We start from the raw sequence: 24,806 nt of genomic DNA on the forward strand, positions 1-24,806 counted from the left end.
CCAATTGCTCTGGAAGTACAAAACAAAAAGCATAATTTACAACTTAAAAAAAAAAAAAAAACAAACACCAAATTAAGCTTTCCCTAGCATAATATTCCCTGACATAATGCTCAGACTCTCAATACTCACAAAACTAAGCAGATTCAGCTGTGCCTATCCCCCACCCCAACCAAAAAAAAAAGGGGGATGCTTAGAAATTAAAATCATATCTGAGCAACAGGACCAGGCAGGACATGTTCAGACAACAAATCCCCCATCTTTCTTACTCTTGGCAATTATTTCACAATTCCTTTTCTTAATTCATGGTAGTTCTCCTCCAAACCAACAGATGTGTGCCCCTGTTGCTCCTTCTAGAAAGCTGCAAACATCTCTCATTTTCAGGACAGATCTATTCAAGACGATTTAAACTCCACCCACCCTTGCGTCCATACAATATATTTAGTTTGCACAAACTGTGTCCACAAACACTGAAAATAAGAATTGTTAGAGAGAAAAAACATGTGACCTGAATGCTGAACATTCACAGCTATGGGCAGGAAGCTGTTCAGCCTGGGAATTTGAAATAAAAACACGAATTGGAACATACTAAAATTTTGCCTTCCAAGAAAAGTCCGGATATAGACCTCAAAAAGCACTTTGATTTGCTTCTCCCCAGTTCAAATTTAAATTCTCCTATATCTTTCAAAACAGTAGGAAGATTATGCCCTGGTGTCCTAGCCAGGAATCTGAGTTAAAGCTGAATTTCAGTAACCACCACTGAGCTGATAAATTAGAGTCAAGTACATCCTGGTTATGGTACTCACCCGCTGAGTGGGCTTCCAGTGCCTAACACATCAACAAAGCATGTTTTAGGGGACCTCTAGCACAGCTAGAAGCATCCTAATCCTTAGTTCAACACCGACTTCATGGGTGGTTAGTCTCTCTACTGCTGTAAAATGAGGACAACACTTATTCAACCCACCTCACAGGTTTGCTGGGAGGAGCTGCTGACATTTCTATGTGCTTTGAAAATGGAAGAAACTAATGTGTGACATATCTAGCAAGACCCCTACAGAAAGCCATGCTTCACATCTGGCTCAAGTGCTCCAGTTGCTCTGTGAAAGTTGCACAGCATGGTACCCCCTATCTGGAAGGACTTAAAGGAAAAAAAAAAAAAAAAAAACCTTCATGAACAAGCAGAAATAAAAAGCTTTTGGTTAAATCCCAGTGTCAGGAGTAAAGAGACCCAAACACCAGTCTGGGACCTGCCCAGGTTCACCCCATGTATCTGGGGAAAATCGCCTTTCTTCTTCCCCCACTTCAGCCACCTAGCCTGGAAATTAGAGGATAACAGCAAAGCTTTCTCTTAGGACTGGCAGGCTGCTTAACGTCTGTAAAGCCCATCAGCCTAGAGTAGTTTGAGTAATTGATTTAAGAATGATTTAAACCATTTAATTTGAAGATCCCAGCCCTGTGAACACGCAAGTAAATTAACAAATCTTTTGCCATTAACAGGATTACTCGCATGCAGAAGTGCCTGCAACAACAAAGATAGCACTGCATTTATACAACTGCTAACACTGGCTCCTTCCAACGTTAGTGCCTGAGCATTAGCAATAAGAGTAATCAGGCCTTTCAGCAGATGAGCACTAATTGTAAACTCTGTTTTTCAACACTGGCCAGTTAAATACACAAACAGGAGAAACTAAGGCCCACTGCCATGCCTGCAAACCCCCTCACTGCAGCACGTCTTCTCTACATTTGATAAGCTTATCCTCATCCAGAAAAGGAACTATACAGAAGAGAAGCAGTCAGTAGTGCAAGGTGTGTCACTGCTGTATGCTGCTGCCTGCTCCACTGAAGAGGGACACACGCCCAAGTGAGCCTCCATTCACACCCAGTGCAATTACTGATGGAAAAGTGTAACCTCATTAAAATCTCTCGAGTTGATTTATCAACACTTAATTCAAACACTCTCCTCATTGGCTAAACTTCATTTTACAACCAGCCTCCCAGATTTTGAACTTCTGTGGCCTTTCTACAGGCACGCTGTGAATGACCCAGGAATGTCCTCTTTGGCACAAACAAGTACACCTGGTTAAAGCTTTCCAAATTTCTGTACCCCGGTGACAGCAGACACATTCACACTGCAACTGTGAATGACACAACAGAAACCCACATGTTATCAGTCAATACAAAAAAAAGAAAAAATCACAAACCTGCCCCTCCTCTTCTCCCAGCCTCTACAAGATCTGGAATGCTGACAACTACCTTGCTGGAAAGTTGTGCTGTTTTATCAGTCAACTGTACAGTCTTCCGTGGTTACGATCCATTCAAGGCAGTTCTATCAACACCACAATTGCCCAACTAGACCTACTCATTTTTGGATTTTCATGAGCACACACTGTTTATGCTCATGATTACAGTACCATAAGAAGGTTTTTTTTCTTAGCGTCTGCTCCAGCATTTTCCACAACAAGATGCTGGGTTGCTGGGGTCAGTTTGCTCTTTTTCAGTACCCACTTCCTGAGGAAGGCGATCACAGGGCTAACTTGGAAAGCACTCTAACTGCTACTGCTCTGATCTTTTTTCCTTCAACACTTAACTGGCACTGTTCCTTTAGCCATCTACTCTTCTTTTTAATCCATTTGATTTCTGCAGTCCCCAGCAAGGCCTAGAACAACAGAATGATTTCTGAGAACAAGTCAGCAATTTAAAATTCAGTGGTGCCTCTTTCCTTCCCGACAAAGGCTGATTTCTGGAGGACATTTAATTACAGGCCTGAGTTCCTATTTTCTAGACCTAAACACAACCCCTGAAGGCTTACAATATTTGAGTCACAGCTGGAGCTTTGGTTACTATACAGTTTAAATATCAGCCTCTTTACTGTGCAATTTGTTTTGAAAATCAAATCAGATGCCGTGTCATAAACAAGTGCTAATTAAGTGCTGAGCGGAAATTGGGCTTTTTTGTGCAAGAAGGGTTCTTAAATATCTGCATCTTCACTTCCATGAGAAAGGATAAATATGTCAGTACGATAATTATAAAGTGAAACCTACTCTGTTACTGGCAAGGCAGTACTGATACCTCTCCATTTTATCTGCTTCCATGCAAGAAGATATAGAGGGAAAGACAGGACGTGTATGAAATATACATATGCACTACGGATTTTATTAATCTGATCATATAACCCATAATGCTTCCCTTTCCCTCAGAGAGGACACTGACTCTGGGTTTCCATCACGTACCATTCAAACAGGCAAGCTAAACCCATCTCTCTCTGCCACTGCAAAGCAACTGTAAGGCTACTTAAATTTTCATTTCTTTTAAATTATGACCCACACACACAGGAATTTATTTGAAGATAACATTGCATTCATTAGATATAACACCTTCCTTGATAAATACCAACTGAATAAGAGGAATAATGCATTCTGTGATTCTGTGTGATTGTAGTACTCTGATGGTTGCCTCTGAGTACCAATATTCAAAACTCCATTAACTAACGGGCTCTCGGCTACAAAGGCAGAATTAGATCTGTCAGTCACTGACATGGGAGGGCACGGCCACTTGCACCAAGGGTTGTCCAGCTGGAGTGATTTTCATAGAAAAGGAAAGTACCCCCTGCGGCACAGAACTTGTTAATGACTTTGTATGCATTACAGCAATAAATTCCTACTGCATAACATACCATCTCACAGCCCAGCTAAATATCCCATTCCATTGTCAGTGCTCTACATAAGGGGACAGAGTCTGGAGACTCTGAAATCCTGTATGTGATTCTGTTATCAGGTCTGATGCCGCTAAGATTTAAGCGTGCCGTGCGCAAGATTTCTGAGAATAAGCGGAGGCACCGAGTTGGTTGGCTGCCCGAGCTCACAGCTTGCTATGAAAACTGAAGGAGGCAACCCTCTCAAGCAGTAAGCTCTGCCCAGAAGCTACATGAATTCACTCCTCATGGAGCACATGCCTAACTCCAGTTCTTCAGTGAACTGGTTTGGAGCGCATTGACCAAAGTCTGGCCAAACGTGTATCTGCACTCCTTGACAGACACAAAGACACGAGCTGCAGCCACGGGGAAAACTACCTGAGCCACACAACACATCACACTACCTTCTCAAGGGCTCAAAGGAATCCTAAGCTACAGCATTGTGAATCAAGTGGAGATCTGTGACGACACCTCATTAATCTTCAGACAAATACCAGCCAGCTCTGCGAGCACGCTTACTACCACAGCATAAAGACATCCTCCCCGTGCCCATGCATAAAAGCATCCTCGTCCACAACCACCTGACATTTCAAATCTGAAATTCAAGTCCTAGGTTCAGCCCCTTCAAGGCTGCAAAATCTATGGCAAAGAGAAACTATGTGTCTCCTGCTACTGTTCCAACTTGTGCCAAATAACCAACACCAACAGCAGCAGCCACAAGCGTGCACTGTACAAACCAGAAGGCAGCTTGTCTCAGTATCAAGAAAATGAAGACAGTGCCTTTTAAGGCTGTATCTTGTCACTTCTTTTTAAATCCATATAAAAGCCAGAAAGCTTATCTGGATACTAGTTTTTTTCACTGAGACTCAGAGCGGGAAGAATAGAAAATTCTGCTCTTCAGTAAAAAAAAAAGATGAATAGGTGACCTATATTAAGAAGTTTGCAAAACTACAGTCTCCATAAAAATCAAAAGAACTTCTAGTGCTAACTTTTACCTTCCTGTCTTCCTGCTAAATCCCAGGTAACAGACCAAAACCCACATATGTATGGCTGTCCTACCTCAGCCCCTTTCCCTCACAAAGCACTGTGCCACAATTACAGCATGAGACCCATTCACTCATTGTAAGGAACTTGGAACCCAAAACTTACCGCTCTGTGCATTTACTAGGATACATTCCAGCTCCTCCCCTAATTGCCCTGCACCAAGGGCACCTCCCGGACAGTTCTCAACTTTTCAAGACTGGAACAAGATGTAAAAGCTCCTTGCTTGACCAGAGAAGGAATTTAAAAGAAGGAGTACCAGGGAAACATGCTGCCTCAGAGGAAGGATTACGGTGCAAGGATGAGGCAGGGACAACACAAGTGAGGGAAGACACCCAAAAGGCAGTCACTGGCAGCATCTGTATGCAGATAAATATTTGGAAAAAGACTAACCACAGTGAGCCTGAAACACTGCAGGACTGACTTCAGAAAAATAAAAACACATGAAGGAAAGCAAAAAGTACAAACTGAATTCTGGTAACTACGGCCAAAATGGAGCACTCGCCATGGAAGTAAATCTACTCCCAGTTTAGAGCAAATTAGAATTAGTGCTAGACTAACCCAATCTTCTTCTTTAAGAAGATCACCAAAGTCCAGACAAATTACAAGTAGTTAAGCATTTGATAGATGACACATAGGAAGTTACTAGTTAAAATGGAGGGGATTAGGATTAATACCAGAGTTGTAAGGAGGATAAAAACCTAAAAAGGGAGAGGATCATGGGTTATTTTCAAGAGGGAGCCATCAAGCTGTACAGTTGGGTCTTGGTTGAAATCTGCCATTAATCTTGGAATTAATTATAAAATATTAACAGCTGAAAACCAAGAATCATCAACATGCTGAAAACAAACTTCCTTGGACACAGCATCTGGAAGTAACAGAACACAAAATGTACATAAATCAAAAAGTAACATTATTTCCACTGTAAGCTGGAGGCTAAAAAATTGAAAAGAGGGGAAGAGGCTCAGATGCACATTACTTTTTAGACTACTACACATAACTTTTTAGACACTACTTTTTAGTGATGGTTCACCAATGCGAATAAGCTGTGAAGGTGAGCCCCACCAGAGAACATATAACACGAGAAATTCCCAGCAGAGACAAATTAGCACTAATGCTTTTGTACAAGGGATCAGTAAAAACCTTTCCTGGAATATTGTGCATAGTTCTGCCCACCCGTGTCCCAGGTAGATTAATCACATCCTGCAGCTGTTTGAAAAGATCTCCTAAGACAATAAAACCTTATATGAAACGTCCTATGAGGGAAAGAAAAAGGGGAAAAACAACACACCAGATCCATCTCAGAGGGGATATGACTGCTCTCTACAAACATACCCAGATGAACACAGAGGAGCAGGAAGAGCTGTTTAAACTCAAGAACAACACTGGCACTGGATCAAATGAGAATGAATGAATGCCATGAATGAAGTTTAGCTAGAAAAACATGAATGAGGATTCCAGCTAAAAGTACTATGGTTTGGAACAGCCTTACAATACCGTAGCAAAGAAAAGAGCACCCATGTAACAGCTGCTCTGAGGAGGCTGCAAAAGGAACTGCAGGGTGCACTGCCTGCCAGTACAGGGGATTTGAACCCATGCTTCACAAGAGTGCTCCAACCCCTACGGTACCTTCCCTCTTACTGATGAGCTCTGTACTGTTTTGCCTCTGCCTAAAGTCTTATTTTAAAGGCCAGCAAGAAATAGCTACCTAGGAATCCTCTTGCCAGTAGAAAATTTTCAAAGCATTTTATTGTTTATTTTAAAAAAGAAGCTGTTTAAGTACAAAACCAACACAGTGCACTGGAATCATCTCAGTCAAAAGAAACAAAATAAAGGACAAAAGTAACAAAAAAAAGAAAAAACTGAGAACAGAGATCTTTGTTCTTTCAAACCGAGCCTATTATCTATAGAAACCAGCTTAGATCATATTTGAAGGTGTTAACACTGTCTAGATTCCTTCAGATAACTGCTGAGATGGTTTCAAGATGCATCTTCTAAAATGAGACTGATCCAGTTTCTTGAGACTACACCCACTTCTTGTTGTTCTGCGTTGCTGGGGATGAATGACAGCTGGCTGCATTTCTCAATTCTTTTGAGACTTAAGCAGAATACGGGAAGAAGAGCAGTGAGCAGATCCAACAAACCAACCTTGTGGAGAATCACCAGAATCCTCCCATCAGATGGAATTTGAAGGCCAACATCCGAATGCTAAAAGCAACTCCCACACAAACACCGCTCCATTCTGCACTGCTCTCACAAAAAGATGTGTGTGGAGAGGGGGCCAGACCCTTTTTCTCTAAAGCAACAAGAGACTCTTTTGGCTGCTGAATGGGCAAGCCTAGAAGCTTCAAGATTTCCTCTTCCAGCCAGAATGCAGCCCAGCCCTGCTTTGTATCCAGCAAAGATCATCACTGCCTTTCTCTTGAGTATTTAATCCATTCTCCTATACTTGAAATACCTTACAATCTGTGATAACACTGTCCTTAGATACCAGCAACAAGAGACAGCACTCCTGCAAAGAAACCACAAGAATTCACAAACGGGCACAAAGCCGGATGGTGGAAGAAATCCACACCAGGGTTCTGCACTGGCTGATAGTTCCCAAACTCCCTTTTCTACAGCTTTCATCACCTCTGTCTTGCTGTAGGTGCTTCCCTGCAACCCCTCTCACCCCAAGATGAAGCGAACAAAACCAGCACTGAAGCCCTTTGCTTTTGCCTGCCAGACCGGTTCCTCCAGGAGGTGCCGGTTGGTTCCTGCTCACAGCCTGTGAGCTGTGACCCATCCCTCAGCAAGGCTGAAGCTGGCTGAGCTTTCCTTTTCCCTCCTTCCTGCTGCTCCCATCAGGATGATGCACACACCCTGCTTCAGCACCGGGGCAGGGGGGAAATTAGATCAGATGTTTTTAATTCTTAGTACAGAGCGGGACTAAAAGCAGCAAATTGGTTTGTTTCTGAGCAAAGTCACCGTGGAAAAGTAGAATAATTTTAAATGAGGAGTCTTTGACATATCTTTGTCTGCCTTCTGCCTTCACAACAAACAAATTGGACTGCGCACATCCGGCTGCAAGCAGGCCAAGCACTCATTGGTTAACTGAGCTCACAGATGAAGAAAAAAAAATGAATTTTAATGCAGTTTTTAGAAATACTTGTCATTGTTTCAGCATTGCCATTTAGTGAATGGGGCCGATTTCTCTCTCAGTAGGGGATGGTATTTTAATGATGTAACAGCATACTTCCCAGAAGAAAGACAAGCCTCATGAGGCAGATTAAAACAAAGAATATTCAGATCCCATTAAAAACAGACAGTTTCAAGCCATTTTTAAAATTAATTTTGTTTAATGATAAAATGTGTTCTCTTAACAGGTGGTTAGCCAATTGTAAAATTAACCAAAACATGGTTAGAAGCACAAGGCTGGCTATTAGAACAACCGGTTTCCTCTCACGCTGCCTGCTCCTGTCGAGGTACTGCATGACCCTGTGCGAATTCCTGCAGTCCACGACACCACGTACGTTTCTGAGCTTCAGTTTCCTATCCAGCAAAGCAGGAGTAGTATTTGGTCAACACCAAGAAAGCACTGTTGTTTAATAACAGGTGCCATCTAGTGCAAATCTGAAAATGCTTATATCCAACAGTGTCTGTGGAACCAAGAAGTTTTCTCAGCACTTATCAGTGCTCATCAAGAAAACGGCTTGATGTTCAATTGCCCATTAGTTGTATTTTGAGCACTTACTCTTTAGCTGCAGCCAATGGACACCGCTATGCTACAACCCTCTCTGCTGCCACAGCCAAAAAAACATCTCATTCAGTCCTTCAGTGCAAGAGCACCTATGCAATTTACACCTTGCTGAGCATCTCCTCAATTGTGAAGGAGGAAATGAAGAGGGCTGAAGTGAACAGAGCATTGGGAACCTGAGGTAGTTTGCCACCAAGAATGGCTAAACATTACCCAAGTGTCAGCAGCATGTGAAGGTTGAAGACAACACAACGTAAGCAGACAAGGAAGAGAAGAAACTCCTTGCATGTGCAAATGGCTTCTGCCACTCACATTGCTGAATATAGCATGAAAATCTGTATACAATAGAAGCAATTTGCTCAGCTCACTGGTTACACACATGCTCATTTGTACCTTAAACCTTACTGTAGCAATCACTCAAAATGAATACAAGAAGAAATGCATTTATGCAGACTAAAAAAGTCAGTGGAATCCCTTCACTCAACTCTTAATGAAATTTCATAATTTCAGGTATAAACGGTTTTGCTTGTAATAGAAAACAAGCACTTTTCATTAACGAGTTTTATGGTGCAAACAAACCCCAGCAGAGAGAAAGCCAAAGGAAACAAAGCAGGGGACGAACAAATCCACTTGACAAAAACATGCAGTCAGCATTCGTAACTCAGCAAATACCGCCTGGTCCCCACTTTAAGAGTTTTCATAGCATGAAGTGAATTTTAAATCAGATCAGAGCATAAAGTTGTTTCTGCCACCTCATTTCTAGTTGCAGCCCTTTCCCCTGGCTCAGTCCCTCACACTGAAAATAAACAGCAGGATAAGAATGGTGGCTTTACCTTTTCCTCTCACTTGCTGCCTGGAGATCAGAGCTCATCTGGTCACTGAAAACGCTCTGAAGATCAGCTGCTGCAGTGTTTCTCTGTTGTTTTTCCCCCCCTCTCTCACTTAAGATCGCCCCTTGAAGAGGCCATTTCCAAACACCACCCACTTCCCACCTGTAGCAATTGGATAATACGATGGCAAAAGGTGCTTCACCAAAGGTGTAATGACAGAAGGATGGGCACGATAGAAGAGTGTTCTAAAGGAAGGGAAGAAGATCGCTCACCTGTAACAGAAGATTCCGGGCTCACAGGGCAAAGCTTCACCAAAGAGGGATCTCCAGAAAGAGATCCCTCCCCAGTGGCAGTCTGCCCTTAACTGAGGTCTAGAGAGGTGCAGCCAGGCTCCACCCCCTCTGATCACCTGAACTGCCTTCACCTGTGCTCCCATGCTGACCGGGTCCTTTCCCCAGGTGCTCAGTCAGTGGTTAAGGCCAGCACTCAGGAGTTCCCACCACCACCTTATCCCTGGAGACAATACAGAACTACAGAACCAGCATTTTCTTCCTCTGAAACCTCCATTACCTCTTTCCATAGCACAGCTGCAGAACACTGAGGCCTCTGCACATAGCTTGCATCTTCTAAAGATCAGTTGGGAAAAACTTTGCTTAACCAAACTCTGTGCTTAGAACGCTCAGCTCCATCTTACTAACGAGAATGATAATTTAGTACCAAATACTCACAAGGAATTATAGCTCTGCTGACTGGCAAATAATTTGCCAAGGCAGATTAGTTTAGCTGCATAAAATAAATATCCACCTGCACATGGTAGCACTAATCAGGGCGTGAAATTAAACTTTTTATTCAGTGGGAAATAACTGCTGCAAGGCGGCGATTTAGGCTAGGAAGCAAATATTAAGGTCAGCCTATCCTCTCTGATGTTTATAGAACATATAATAGTGCAGAGAACACGGTGCAACAAATTCTGCTTTTTAAGTCCTTGAAACTAAATACTTCAGCAATGTGAGAGCAAATTTGCCATTTGCTTTTCTAATTGAACACATTTAATGAAGCAAAGTGGCTGAAATGAAACATAACCAGGGAAGCAAAGGGTGAAGTTCTGGAAGCACCAACAGGGTGTGCTTAGAGCAGAAGAACCCAAACAGCTCTGCGAGTGTGGGGCAGAAGGAAAGAAATCAGTATAAACACTGGTTCCTACAAATCCTCCAGCTGAGAGAACGTTACCTGAGTTCTACTGGAGAAAAATACTAAGAGTACATTTAAAATTCAAAGAGGTTTTGCAACTTCACATTCAGGAAGCAACTGCCGTCCCAGCTTCTGTTGTACAATTCTGTTGTACAGAATTACTCCCATTGCTGTCATGCTACTCTTCCTCTGGATACCCAAGATTCTACAACAAAGTTAGCACAACATAAATGTCAGTAGGAAGGTGGTAAAGGTTTTAAAGCAGAGTTTTAAACAGTAGTTAATGAGTCCCAGCTCTTCAAAATCCAAGTGCTACTGATGCCACAAACCATATGTGTTCTGTGCAAAGGGAACCCTCTGATTCGTTTCTGTCCACCTGTTCTGCATGTGTGTGAATATACATATAGAAAAGAGCAAGCCAGGGATTCCAAGGTTTGGTACCTTTCAGCCTTCACTGCACTGACCACGTCACCTGCCAGTAGCACCTGCAAGGATGTAATACCAAAATAGAGGAACTTCAGACAAAAAGTAAAGAACAAATCCATCTTAAAAGACACCAGTTTGTGCTCTTCTATGAAATCAGAAGGCAATCAGGACCTTCTAGAATCACGATGCCCAGAAAGAAAACACTAATGAGTGTTAAATGGAAAAAGAAATTCATGAAGAACACTGGTATCAACATCCTCCTATTCACAAGCCAGGAAATTAAATGAAGTACTGCAAATTGATTCACCCAGAGAAACTGAGAAAGTGAAACTGCATTAAACACCAAGTTATTGCTTGCCAAACTATCGCAGACGGATCCCACACTGGTCAGGTGCAGCTCCAAGCACTCCTAATTAAACACAACTGGAGTTGCCACAAGTCCATTCGTGCAAACAGATGTTACTTCATAGAGCCTTGATATTTTTCTTAAATACCTCTCAAAATGAGGAACAAAAAATATGAACTCTTATAAAAAGGGCTTTATTGTATTTTTATAGCATATTACATACCTTGTAACAATCATTCCGTTAAGTGTGAATGTCAGTTTTATTTTCTGTCCCTTTTTTCCTGGCTATTTACAAGCTTTGTAAGAATCGTTCCTTAATTAAGTCTAAACATAGTTTTATATAAATGGATTCCTGGAATTAAAAACGTTCAGACTTAAGAAATGATTGTTACAGAGACTGTAACAGGCCGTAAAAAAAGAATGCCACTTTAAACAAAGATTTCTCATTTTAATTAAAAAGATAATCATCAGAACATTCGTACACTTAACAGAACCATTTGAAGCTACTTTGAAAAAAATATCTACTATTCTACGCAGGCAGATGTAGTTTACTTTATATGACATTTAATCAAAGTCTCAGTTGAGCCTATTGCACTCACGCTTTAAATACTGTATCTACAGTTGTAAACACTTCATTCAGCTGTGGAAGTTCCTCATCGAGCACCTCGTTCCCGGTACTTCTGTAAGTGGTTATGACAACAGAAACCCCGCATTCTTGAAGGAATAAAAGCAGAGCTCTGTAAGGCACGCTTCTGTCGATGACGGTGGCTTTTTTAAACCAATGGGCAGAGCTGTCTCTCCTTTTAGCACACGCACCAGTCCCTTAGAGCTGCACTCTTCATGAAGCGCAGCGCGTATCTCAAGGGTTTCAGAAACACCAAAAGGCCCTGAGATAAACCGAGGCGCCACACCAACAAAACCCTTGGTGTAGCTGCAGAGCACTGGGCTGTGTAATTTACAACGTTGTCTTTTAAATCTATCAACTAGCTTTCACTCAAAAGAAGCTTTGAAAGATGACGTGTAGAGTGTGTGATAGACAGCAGTCCTTTGCCAGCAGATACAGCCCTCCCTGGTGAGCAGCTGCTCAGTACTGCATAATGCTCATCCGCCACAGCTGAATATCAAATAAATTAGGCCTTCTTGCAGAGGTAAACTGAGTAGGTGAATGATGCTAAATACATTACTCAAAGCTGAAAGTATCAGATGACACCTACGGTAGCTGAAAGCACACCTGGAAAACTGGTAGCAGATATTACCCAAAGGCAACACCGTTTCATTGGCAAGTAACAGAGACAATAGCAGCCAGGGAGAACAATGAGATTTTAGTCTCACTGAAAAGTTACACACACACCAGCATTCAGAACCTTGTCTTTCAAGGTAATGAATACGGACACATTAAAAAATAAATAGCCCCTTTTAAGGCAAGATAATGTCATTTATAAGGTTAGCACTGGATGAATTTTCCACGTGACATTTTTCTCTGAGACATGAGATCAGCAGGTCTGCCTTGCCTGATACCTTGTGACTCAGGAGCACTGCTCAAAGTCACTGCTGAAAATGAGGCACTGTCACTTAGTGGAAAAAGTATTATTTTCTAGAGAAGCCCAAAAATAACACCACCTACAGGGCTGCTTTCCAACACAAAATGAAACCCAACGCAAATTCACATTAGAAACAGAACCACCAAAAAAGCTGGAGAGATAATAGATCACACCTACAAAAGACATTTGAGTATTCACCTACAGTGAGATACCTCAGCACTAGGAAAGCCTTAGGGAAAAGCCACTAATTAACAGCAAAGCCCACCTCAACCCAAAGCACAGCCCTTCTGGGAAGGCAGCAGCACACAGAGTACATCACACACTCAGATGACAGGGTAATATGCTGTGAATGATTCAGCATTAGCTGAGGATCCACTACCTCCGTGCAGATGACTGTAGCAATGCCATTACTGCAGTACCTAAGCACTTTCTGAGTCCTGACAGACTGAGAGGAGACTTCCAGACAGACAGGAGACTTCCCAGCAGCACCGAGCTGATATTTACAATGGGATCTCATTTATTGGAACAACCTACCTGCATACACCTCCACCAACAGCAAACGGAGAACAGGGAAAGACCTCACTGAGTCTGACAGAAACTCTTCGTCAACATAATTAAAATGATAGAAGGACTACACAGACGCATGTCAAAGCAAAAGCCTGAGATGTGGCATAAACAAAAGCTTTTATCACTCTCAGGCCATACAGATATACCTAAAAAGTTCGAGGGGATCAGAGGGAAGCTCACTCTTTCACTGCAATTTTGCATGCATTTTGCTTTCAAGAGGCACTTTAATAAAACATTAAGGAACTTGGCTTAGCTTTTAGCTCTCAGTGAAGTCTGATCCTCAATAATTCTTTCCTTTATCTGGAGCCCTTACCAGATGCAGCTCTCATAACAGCAGCTCTCTCTCATGCTTAGGTCTCTCCTCAGCATCACGGAGCTTTATTGTTCAGGTGGCACGCTGCCAGCTGTGAGATGAGCAGGGATTCCCTCAGGTCCCAGGCCCAACTTTATGGAAGAGTGCAAATGCCTGGAACTAAGCTACTGCTTGGAAACTTAAGCACACAATGACAAAAGCAGTGCGTGAGGGCAGCACACAGAAACATCTGAGGATACAGAAGTCGCTATGTAGACTAAGGCTGTCACCACCCAGCTTGGCCCAACATGATCACAGCAGGCTCAGGGACAGTCCTTTGGCCAATTGCACGCCCAAGAAGGTGGTTTATTATTACTAATTGCTACCTTTCCTGTTTAGGTATCCACAGCATTTTCCACTTCACTGAGCAGAGACCCTATAAGTCTGCCAGACTACAGGGCTAGCAGCAAAAAGGTCACCGAACCACAAGAGAAACGAGTTCTGCAGAATTAAAAAAGCAGAAGTCAAACAAATGTTGCAAACCTCAAATAAAAAGAAAACATTTGCAAGTAGCACTTCCTTGATTTCACTTGGGTATACGTTCTGAAGGTCTAACAGAATCGCTTCCTTCTGATGAGCTCACATTTAGGTCTGTAGGACTGGAAATACCAACCCAAAGTTCACTTTCACCACGCGCTGCCAGGCATTTAGGTGATGTCCATAGGGAAAGGGTAGTTTCAGGCACACAACATTACATTCCATTCAGATGGTACCAGCGTGTTTCCATTTCTAAGCTGCATGTTTCTAGCCTAAAAGGTTTAGAAATATCAACAGCTAAAGTAAAAAAAAAAATAAAAAAAGGAATTTAACTACAGCTGAAGTGTCGGAAGTCTCAAATCTAGGCACAAGCGCAGAGCATCTCAGATGCGAGCAGCCCCAAATGTGCCTGCCATGGCCCAAGGGCGGCCCACAGGCCCAGGCCGCGCACATCCACCACTACTGCAACGCAGCAGGAGGTGAGAGCGAGGTGTCGGTGCGCGGCCGCGCGGGCAGGGCGGAAAGGAACACGGAACAAAGCTGCAGGGGGACGGGGCGCAGCACAGCACAGCCTAAAGTACGGGAACGAAGGGAAAAACCCAAGATTCCCCCGCGTACCGTCCCGCCCCGCGGCCCCTCGCCCCGCACGACTCCCCTCCCCTCCCGACACGAAACCCCCCCCGCGGCCCAGGGCACCCCGACCCGGCGCCGCCCCCCGCCCCCGCCGAGCACGCAGGTGCCCCCTCCGCTCCCCGCGGCCCCTCACCATGAACTTCAGGGCCTTCTCTTGCAGCACGGCCTCGGCCGGGTCCATAGCCGTGCGCGGGGCCGCCGTCGCCCCTCCTCGCAGCGCCAGGCCGCACCGAGCGCCGACGGGAACCTGCGCTGCCCCGCGCGCCCCCCCCCCGCCTCACCCCCGCCGCCGGCAGAGCGCATGCGCCGCCCGCGGGCCCACGGGAAATGGAGTCTCCCGCCGCGCCGCCGGCGAGGGCCCGAGGGTGAGAGAGAACTACAAATCCCAGAGGGCGGTGCGGCAACGGGTATGCCGGGAGCCGGGTGGTGCACACGCCGTCAGCGGGCGAGAGAGCTGCTGGGAGTTGTAGTACGGAGCGCTGCGTGACTTGAGGGCAGGGGCGGAAAGGAGGCCGCTGTTTGCGGGCGAGGAGAGCCCCTTTTCTGGGGACGTTTGGGCTGTTGTCTCCCTGCGCTGTTTCTAATTAGCATCACACGCGTGGCTAATGAAAGGAGATCCCGAGTGCACATTCCCGACGCTAGGCTCCTGGCTCTGCTGGCGGACCGCTCCGCACCGTGCCCACGCAGCAGCGATTTCTGAGTCACTGCTCACTTTAATGCAGCCCGGACACCACCCGCCACTCATCCCGTGCACTGGCACATCTCTACGTGCACTGAACCGGTACCAAACGCATTTAGGGAACTGTGTACGGCCGGTCAGTGGTGGGTGTTGCTGCCCCTCGGCAGCGCGGCACAAACTGCGGAGAATGGCAGCTCTGGAGGGGATCGCACAGACTGGCTCTGCTCAAATCTCTCCACAGTCACCTCCTCACATCGCCAGCCTCCCGGGCTGCTTCTTCTTCCCTTGGCATAACGATGCTAAATCACTTTTCCCTCAAAATGAGGCCAAACGCCTTGCTGCATCAAGCAGTGAGCAATCAGGGAGCGCTGTCCAATGGCCCTTCGGTAACAGCTGCACATGGAGGAGGGTGTTTGTTGCAGCCCCCCGTGTCCCTGCTCCGTAATCTCCCCTATGCACACCAAATCGGAGCAGCCCACTTGTTGGCAGCCATCACCACTAATCCTCTCCATTTTGTTAATTTTGTCTAATCTCTTCCCAATTTGCCTGCATTTCTTACAGCCTGCCCAAAAGCTGAAGCTGCTTTACATGGAGCATCAGAGAGGGATTGCTTGCTTTTACCTTCCAATTGCTTCCATTTTACCTTTCCCTATAGTAAGCATGACACTGTATTCCTATATAATTTGTGATCCCAATTCTTCTCCTTGCTGCTTTTCTATACGTGATCCTGCACCTTAAGAAGTTTACCCTGAGTTTCTTCCAAGTTAGATGCAAAAGAGCCAACAACAAACATCAACTCCCTCTTGTTGACATTCAGCTTGAACCCATTCTTTCTGTTCCCGTGCTGGAGCGATACAATGAAGCTCCAAGCTGCAAGTACACTGCCAGCATCCCCTGCACACCAACCCTGCCCTTCATTTTCTCTGAACATCTCATCTTCAGGTTTCTAAACAAAGTAATCAGAGAGAACACGATGCATAGAAAGTGCCCATTACTGCATTCCTTGCAGGGACACCTGAGCTGGGTGGTGCCAGGCTGTGATGCTGGAGGAACTGTGCCCCTAGATGAGTAGCATGGGAGATGGTCGTAGGATAACCTTATGTGCTCTGGATCTCAAGGATGGAAGTCTTCCAGAAAAAAGTTCTCGGGTCATCAGGATATGAGCTGTTATTCTTGGCCTGTCCCAGTCACGTTCTGGGTCATTGTACTCAGCACTGAAATGCTTGGCTGTAACAAGCCTGGGCATTTTCCAAAATGCTGACAGTGCTGAAAACTCTTACCACAATTATGTAAATGACAGTAATTATAACAAGAGAGTCCTATAATTGCAAAGGGATGGCTCCTGTAACAGTATTGCAGGCAACTGAGGGTCACAAGTACTGGAAGCACAGCTCTCCTGCTCCTTCATGTAAGCATAGTTCATGGGTGGGATAAGAGAGAATCCCCTCAGCAGCAGCTTGGCAGCTTCGGGCTTTGGTGGTACATTTTGTCAGTAATGCTTGATGCTGGCCCAATTGTAGGAAAACTAGGAAGTGTAATACTGCAGCACCAGATACCACTGTCCCAAAGCCCTCTGGGCTGACTGATGTGTCTTTAACCTAAAGGTAAGTTCTTGGGATCATAAAAAGCATAGGTTCATAGTGGATCCAAAACAGTAATGGCTGCTTAAGAACTGGAGTTCTATCCTTCACCTAAACTGGACTGAACCTTGGTAGAAGAAGAGACCAGCTCAGTTCTCATCAGCAGAACATCGTGGACCCACAATACAGGACAGACCAGAGGGACAGGACAGATCTGTGAGCACCCCAAGTCAGCCCACAGAGACAGAGCGCCAAGGAAGGAGTTGGAATTACAACAAGTTAAATAACAATTTGTTTGGATTGCAAGAACCCAGGGATGGACACATGGTCAGTTCTGCCTCAACCACAGCAGAGCTACACTGGCAACTCCTGTTAATCTCTCTTGAAACAGCAACCATACATCCCCTTCCTGCAATCCCCATCCTTCCTGCAGAGTGTGTTGCACAAAGCCAGCCACACACCGCACAGGGAGCTCCCAGTCCTTCCAGATGAAGGATGCTACCTAACGGTAAAGATATTACTGTGATTATTTTTGCACTAGCATATTGCTCTGTGCATTCTGGGCTCTGCGGACCACATCCACGCCTGGTGTAACGCCATGTTAATTTGCTGTGGCAATCATTAATTGGGTAAGGAACAGCTGGTGCTTTGCTTTAAGTGAAGCTGATTGGGTCAGTAACTGTTTGGGTAAATGATGTACAGCAGGTAAAGCCTTGCCTCTGTCTGCACTCCAGAGGGGGTTTCACTTCTTGTCCCAGTGACCCTTGGAGGAAGCAGTACAATTTGGCCATGAAACATTAGGGAACTGTAATCAGTACAGTTCCTCTGGGCATTTTTGCCTGAATTTTAATATTTTGAATAATAAAGAATGATTTTAAATTAAATTTGTGGGCTCACCATCTGTGTGTGCTTGGCCTTGTTTTCCGCTGCTTTGGCAGTCCCTTGACTTTGTTCTTTCCAAGTTGCAGCAAAAAGGAAGGGAACAAGGGGTCTGGTGCTCTCCCTTCTTTTTCCCTTTGTCCTGCAGCAACCAGTGTTGCACAGCACTGAGCACGCCAATGGGAGCCAGGCAGCACCCAGTGGGATAAAAGCTGCTGAGTGCAGCGAGGAATACTGTACCTAGAAAGCAACACAGCTGAGCATCCCTCTAGTACTGCTCAACTTCTCCAGTGCATCCCACCCACGTGGGATGGCTGTGTGCTTTGTGCAGGGACTAGTTGGACAGTACCTTGGAATCTTAGGGGCAGGATGCCTCCCTACAGCCGAGAACTAAAGGAGATGCAGTCATTTGTGCAAGAGGAAGAGAAGAGAGCCCAAAATCATGTGGTTTGATTTATGTTCACTACATGGCTTGAACAAGGCAATACCCATCATTTGCATCCCCCTCTCCTGTCTCTGCCCAGTCACGCGCTTTTCATTCTCTGCCAGTTCTGATGCTCGTTTGCTAGCTGTTTTATTTGCTATAGTGGCAGAAGAATGACAGTCAGGGCATACCAATGAATTATTTGTTGGTTGTTGAGTCAAACTGACTCTCTGTGCCCCTAGACAAATAGCAGAGCTGCTGTGAGGGTAAGGAGGTACTGCTCTCCAGGGCAGGGGAGAATGAGCCCCGTCCTTCCCAGCAATGGGCAGCTGCTAATTACACAGGAAACAGGAGAGAAACCACACATCTTTAAGCACCAAGGTCTCCTGGCCTCCATCACAGGGTGCCAATCTGGAATCCTTGAGCAAGGACCTGGAGGGCTCCTGCTCCCCCAAAGATGCATCCTCCAGTGACTGCAGCATCTTCTGGCAGCCTGTACTTGGGACAGCAGTGATGATGAGGTCACCTGGTCCTTGGCAAAGGCGAGAGTATCACTGTGGGCTCAGCATCACTGCTTGGATAGTGGGGAAAGGGGGAAAAAGATTTATTCTTACAGGGATTTAAAAAAAAAAAAAACAAAAAACAAAAAACACCAAACCTGACCCAACAGAACAAAACCAACCCCAACAAGTATCTCACAGCCAGAAAAGCTTTTTAAAGCCTCATGAATATTTAGCTTGTCCTCATGTAAAATATATGACTTTGTGTAAGGATCAGGCAAAGGAGGTGCATGATTTTTTTCTGATTTATGGGCCCAGCAACGGATTATTCATAGCAGAGCAGCTGTGTGGAAAGATTCATCCACTGCAAAATGTGATTGTACATCAGGCAGTGTGAGGGAACAGAGCTATGACTAATGGCTACTTTACATATAAATGAGAAGGTTGGCGCTAAGAACTGTAAAAAGAAAAAAAAATACAATCACTCAGCTGACGGACCCAGCCTCTTCCTGCAAACACTGCACAGGGGCCCGGAGAAGACAGAAGAAGGCTGCCTGGAGGCACTGCCTCCCCTCATATCCTCCACCAGGCCGTAAATAAGGTAACAGCAGTCAAGGCATCCGAAGGCCAGATTTGTTGCTGGTGTCAACACACGGGCTGCAGGAGAAAGCAGGAGCAGGGACGTGCCCCCTGGTTGGGCTGGGGCAGACCCAGCCATGCCCAAAGGTTGAAGGCAATGCTTTGAGGTGCCCAGCACAGCCCCATGCCCCTCCCACCTGCAGCCCCTCCAGCCACATTGTCTAGACGCTACAGATGTGGACAGATGTTGGGGCTGTAATTTATAACAATGGCCTCCAGAAGGCAATTCTAATTTGTTTCGCTAAAGCTTTAAGTTACAGGCAGCAAGATCTCCTGTAAATACTCTTGACTTACTCAGTAAGTATGTAAGAGCCTGGCAAATGCCCATGATCATTGCTTTCCTTGTGCCTCATAGTTCTTGGGGGTGGCATTATAATCCACAGGTCCAAAAGCCATCGTGCACTGATGAGAGGCTCAGCAGGGCCCAAAACACCCAAGTTACTGACTAACAGGGTTCATGGGTTGCTTCTCTACCATCGCTCACCTGCTTAAGTGAGAGGGATGCTTCCAGTGAGAGACCCAGCTTCCAGCTCTCACATCACAGGGAACATCCCTGCAATTCGCCACCTGAAGGACCATTTGAAAAAGCAAACTTGGAGCTCTTTAAGAGATTCCCAAGGGGAAACTCTCTCCCAAGGCAATATGACTCTCACAGGAGAGGGTTCCCCTACTGGGAATCCTTCCACAGCCAGTGAAAAGCATAGAGTTCAGCCTTTTCTCTTTTCCAGACTCCCACCAGCCCTCTTCAAAGCAGCCCACAGTAGATGCTATGAGGCATTCTCCCTTTACTGGACACCATCAAATATCCCAAATAATCTTTTCATGCTGTGCTAACCAACTTGGTGAACTGTAGCAAAGGACATAGTGACAGTAGTGACACTGCACCCATGGGAGGAAAAGGCAGCACAAAGGAAGGATGCATCCTTCCAAGGTTTGAGTTGGATTGGAGACACGCTCTCTCTGGATTTGCAGCTGCAGTTCTGCAGTCTTGTGCCATGCTGGGAGAGCCCAGAAAGACAAACTCCCTGGTCCTCAAGGGGTGGGAGCAGAAACACAACTGCACTTTGCACAATTCCTGTCGCTTTTGGTCCAGAGTAATTAAAGCAATGGGAAAAGGCAGTTTTCATGGTTTTGGCCAAATTAAAAAGTCATCCTTTCCCCAGCCCCCAAAAGTTTAATTTCAGATTTAATGAAACATTTAATTTGAAGTGATACATCTTGATCGGAAGGGAAGCAATGTTTTGAATTAAAGTAAATAAAGTAATAAATTATTTATTGCTCTTTAATTTGAATTTTGTTTTCTGGCTGAATTCAAGGTGAAACAAAAATCACTGTGAGCTCCCAAATGCTGCTTGCTCACAATGGTAAATAAGTTTTCCAGTCCACGTGGGACAGCAGGGTGCACAAGGAAGGGACTGCTTTCGTGGAATCGTTACAGTTACAAGGGACCCTTAAAGGCCATCTGGTCCAACTTTCCTGCAACAAACAGGGAAATCTACAGCTCCATCAGGTGCTCAGAGCCCTGTCAGGTCTGACCTTTAGGTATCCCCAGGGACCACCTCTCTGGAGGATGTTTTGGCACTGTTCTGGTTGATTTTGCATCCGCAAAGACCCATTTCCATGTTTCCTTACACGCCTGTATCAGTGCTGGGGAGGCACAAATGTTCTGCAGTTCATCCACAGCACCCACCCCAGTTCAAGGTGAAAGCATGGTTTCATCCATGAATAGGCATCCAGCAGTGGATTCACTCCTCGTTTCCTTTTAAACGGAGAGAGGCATCTCAGGTTCAGGTTATCCCTAGATATGCACATAGGTATTCCAGGTGCACACTACTCAACTGCACCCCATCCCAGCCCAATGACACCACCTAGGTTTTCATTAAAAGGGAATGGGTCAGCACTGGAAGGAAAGCACCCCAGTCTACCTTGCACATCTGTCTGATCCAGCCTCCAGAGTAAAATAGTCCCAAGTGCCCCCTTACCCCACCACTTCAGAGGCATATCACTCCTGACTCAGAATTTCCAGAACCCAGGTGGGATCCCACCTGCTGATGAAGGCTGGAGTGCAAGGGGACCCCCAAGTAAGCAAACCAGCAGAGTTGGGGATGATGGAGCTATGAGATGCTCCCCAAGCTGCATCCAGCCCCCACAGATCCATTCAGCCTCCAGAGAGCATGGCTGTTTTGGGGGGCTGGACTGGACTCTTTCCTCCGCTTGCTCAAGCACTTCCAATTAAACCCAGTGGAATTCAATCTATTCCTCTTAATAAACTTCCCTGTTTTCCTGCCAACTCCCCTCCGGACACCAAGACACTATTACTCCAAACACAACAGGAAAGGGCTATTTTTTTCTGCAAACTTTCTGACTGAAGAGACAGCACGATTCCCCCCTAGCAGGATCTGAGCTATTAGGATCCATGAAAATTAACTGCAAATAAACATTTGGGGAGGGGAGCAGGGGGGCTGCTGAGCTGCAGCAGAAGGGATGCTCACACACCCGCTTCCCAAGACGGACAAATTACGGGGGACCCAGCATGGGGACATGGACCTCCAAGCACATGCATCTCTGGGGATACTGTCCCCCATCTCTCATCCCAATGTATCCGAAGTATGTGGTTGTGTGTGGGGGGGGCGGAAAATCCCAGCATCCCCTTCCTCATCCCCACACCATACACACACATGGTCCCATCCATCCCCATGAGCCTGTCTCCACCGCTCAGCCCCAGAAGATTGATGCAGCCATCGCCCCGCTCCCAAAGCCCTGGTCGCAGCTTTGCAAGGCAGGAGCCTCCTTCTCTGCTCTCCTCTCCCTGACAGATGCCTCAGAGCCCGGGGCCGCAGTTAAGGTGACAAGATTCAGCAATTCTTTATGAACATTTCATTCCCGCTCGCTACACGACGTAAATTAGATGGTGTGTTACATTCGGGCAAGAAGCACGATATGTCACCGCGGCGCCGGCCCATTGGATGGAGAGGCTAATCCTGCCGTGAATTTCATTACTGCTTTTATGCCATCGGAATTAGCTCGGTGACAGCGAGCCTGATTGTCTTTCACTAGGGGTTTGCCAGGGCACAGGAAGGCATCCTTCCTCCCTGATGGGAGCACCATGGAGTGACCCCTCTCCGTGTCCGGGGCTCAGGAGCTCCAGCATTCCTCCTATTGGCACTGAAATAAACATGGATTGGCTGAACCCATCCTCTGACACCCTGTACTCATCCCTACACCTCCCATTAAGGAGCTACTCCTATGGCTGTGCCTCATGCCCAGAGACACTCAAGGTTAGACTGGACAGGTCTCTGAGCATGCTGACCAAGCTATAGGTGTCCTTGTTCATTGGAAACGTTCCTTCCAACTCAAATGATTCTGATTCTAACTAGGGAACAAAGTTAGGAGCAAGCAAACCCCCGAGCAGCCAGCACTTACCTAAGGTGACATATCGCCAGCAGGTCACAGGGACCAGAATAGAGGCTCCAGACAAGCAGCAGAGATCATTGAGAGCACCTGGAGAGCATGAACAGAACATAGGCCTGGGGTTGGATGCATGCACATGCTATGCGTGTGGCAAGGACTGCTTTGCAGTGTCCCTAACTAAACTAGGAGTATTGGAAACATGCCATCAGTTGTCTCCTGGTGTCACCTCCATACACAGCTTTCGGGGTAGCCTGAGCCTGCCTGCCATGTCTCATAGACACCACAGCATGCCTTCTTCAAGCCCAGCTTCTGGAAAGCCCTCCTTCCCTCAGGCTGTGTGCTGTGGCCAGAACAGCCCCAGCGATTCCTCTTCACTTATCTCCTCTCTGTCCCCCTGCCAAGGTTTTGCACCCTACCAAGCTCCCTTTTCTATTCTCCCTTTCAAATTCAGGTGCCACCATCCCCTTAACCAGCAAACACTCATCTGCAAACCCAAGCAGCATATGACATATGAAACCACTCACCTTTTTTCTTCTGGTGCCTCCCAGCAGCGATCCACTTACAGGGAGCACCAGTGCAATGCCCTCCATGGCTCGAGATGTTGAGGTACACAACACTTGGAGGTTGAAGTTGATGCTAGTAGTAAGCTACCTGGTTGATCTGATCCATTCTGCACCTGAGTACACGTACAAGAACAAAACTGCAGGCAATAGAGACCTATTGATCGTCACTGCCTGTCAGCCCTGCACGTGTCCTCAGCATCCTCCATTGCTCCAGCCTCTATGCACCCTGCAAAATACGTGAGAGACTTTAAAGCTACAACACCAGCAGATAAAAATAAAGCTTTCAACGTTTCTGAGATGAAAACAGGTGAACAGCTCCTGAAATTCTCTCTCCCACCAGCACAGATCCCATGGCACCTTTGGATGACAATGCTTAAAGTGCAAGCTGTTCCCTTTACAGCATCACCCAGGGACCAAACGAGCCCTGCTGTGTGAGGTGCTGCACAAGGCACAGGGGAAAAGTCTCCTAACCCTACAAGCAGGAAAGCTCTCATCTACAGCTGAGAAAGGACTCCTTCCCACCTCCTGGGAATAATTTGCCAAAGGGCAAGCTAAATTGGGAACCCATCCCTAAAAGAACATCTAAGAGCAGTAATGCCCCAACTAAGGGAAGCTCCAGCAGGAAACCTGGACAGAGCTGAAAATATCGAGATCTGAGAGTACCAAGATCTGGAGCTCAGCTCTGTGTTCCCAGCCCCTCCTATAGCTCACAGGACCACGAGGATGCAGAGCCTTAACACACATCTATTAATCCAAGCACTCTCCCCTTAGGTAAGCACTTTGGGAATCTTGCCTAGTCCTTTGCAGTAATACTCCATTAGCCCTTCACTCTAAATCTAATTAGGGAGAGGAGGAGAGGGTAGGGATGGGGAAGAGGGGGAGGAAGTGAACAAACTGATTTGGGATGATGAACTACAGCAGGGATGCGTCAGAGAAAGGTAAAAGAAAAGAAGCAGCCAGACTTAAATGGTTGCAGGACAAGAGCCTGAAGTGGATGTGGGAAGAAGGTGTGGGAGAAAAGGGGTCCTGGGTTGGAGCCCACCCCGAGCCACCCCACAGTAACGCTCCCCTCAAACCTCTCCTCGCAAGCTGTCCCAGCACCAGGCTCCACCATGCAGGTCCCCCGGCGCCATCTCGCCCCAATTTGCCCCCAGACATGGAAAGCCTGGAACATATCATCCATCGTGCAGCCCAACACAGCTCAGATGAGGCCAGGAGCTGAGCAGAGCAAAAATAAAAAAGTCACCAGGACTCCCCATATCATATATATATCAGCCAGCAACGGCTCCACTGGGAACAGAGG

General features: G+C 46.0%; 1 protein-coding gene across 7 annotated transcripts in view; it reads right to left on the bottom strand.

Moving 5' to 3' along the window:
- The window catches only part of BTRC (beta-transducin repeat containing E3 ubiquitin protein ligase), a 107,473-nt gene extending 92,427 nt beyond the window's left edge, over window positions 1-15,046 (bottom strand). For 6 of the 7 annotated variants that reach the window (XM_042862911.1, XM_042862910.1, XM_042862906.1 and 3 more), the window contains exon 1: window positions 14,962-15,046. In XM_042862911.1, the coding sequence (XP_042718845.1) occupies window positions 14,962-15,009 (48 nt within the window). In that variant the 5' untranslated portion in view covers window positions 15,010-15,046. Of the gene's footprint in view, window positions 1-9,567; window positions 9,581-14,961 lie in introns of those variants that run through there. The other variant, XM_042862909.1, reaches the window with a different exon arrangement.
- Between the last annotated feature and the right edge of the window lie 9,760 nt (window positions 15,047-24,806).

This window comes from Lagopus leucura, unplaced genomic scaffold (genome assembly GCF_019238085.1).
Source record: "Lagopus leucura isolate 7727_CA_CO unplaced genomic scaffold, USGS_WTPT01 Super-Scaffold_739, whole genome shotgun sequence".
Classification (NCBI taxonomy): domain Eukaryota; kingdom Metazoa; phylum Chordata; class Aves; order Galliformes; family Phasianidae; genus Lagopus; species Lagopus leucura.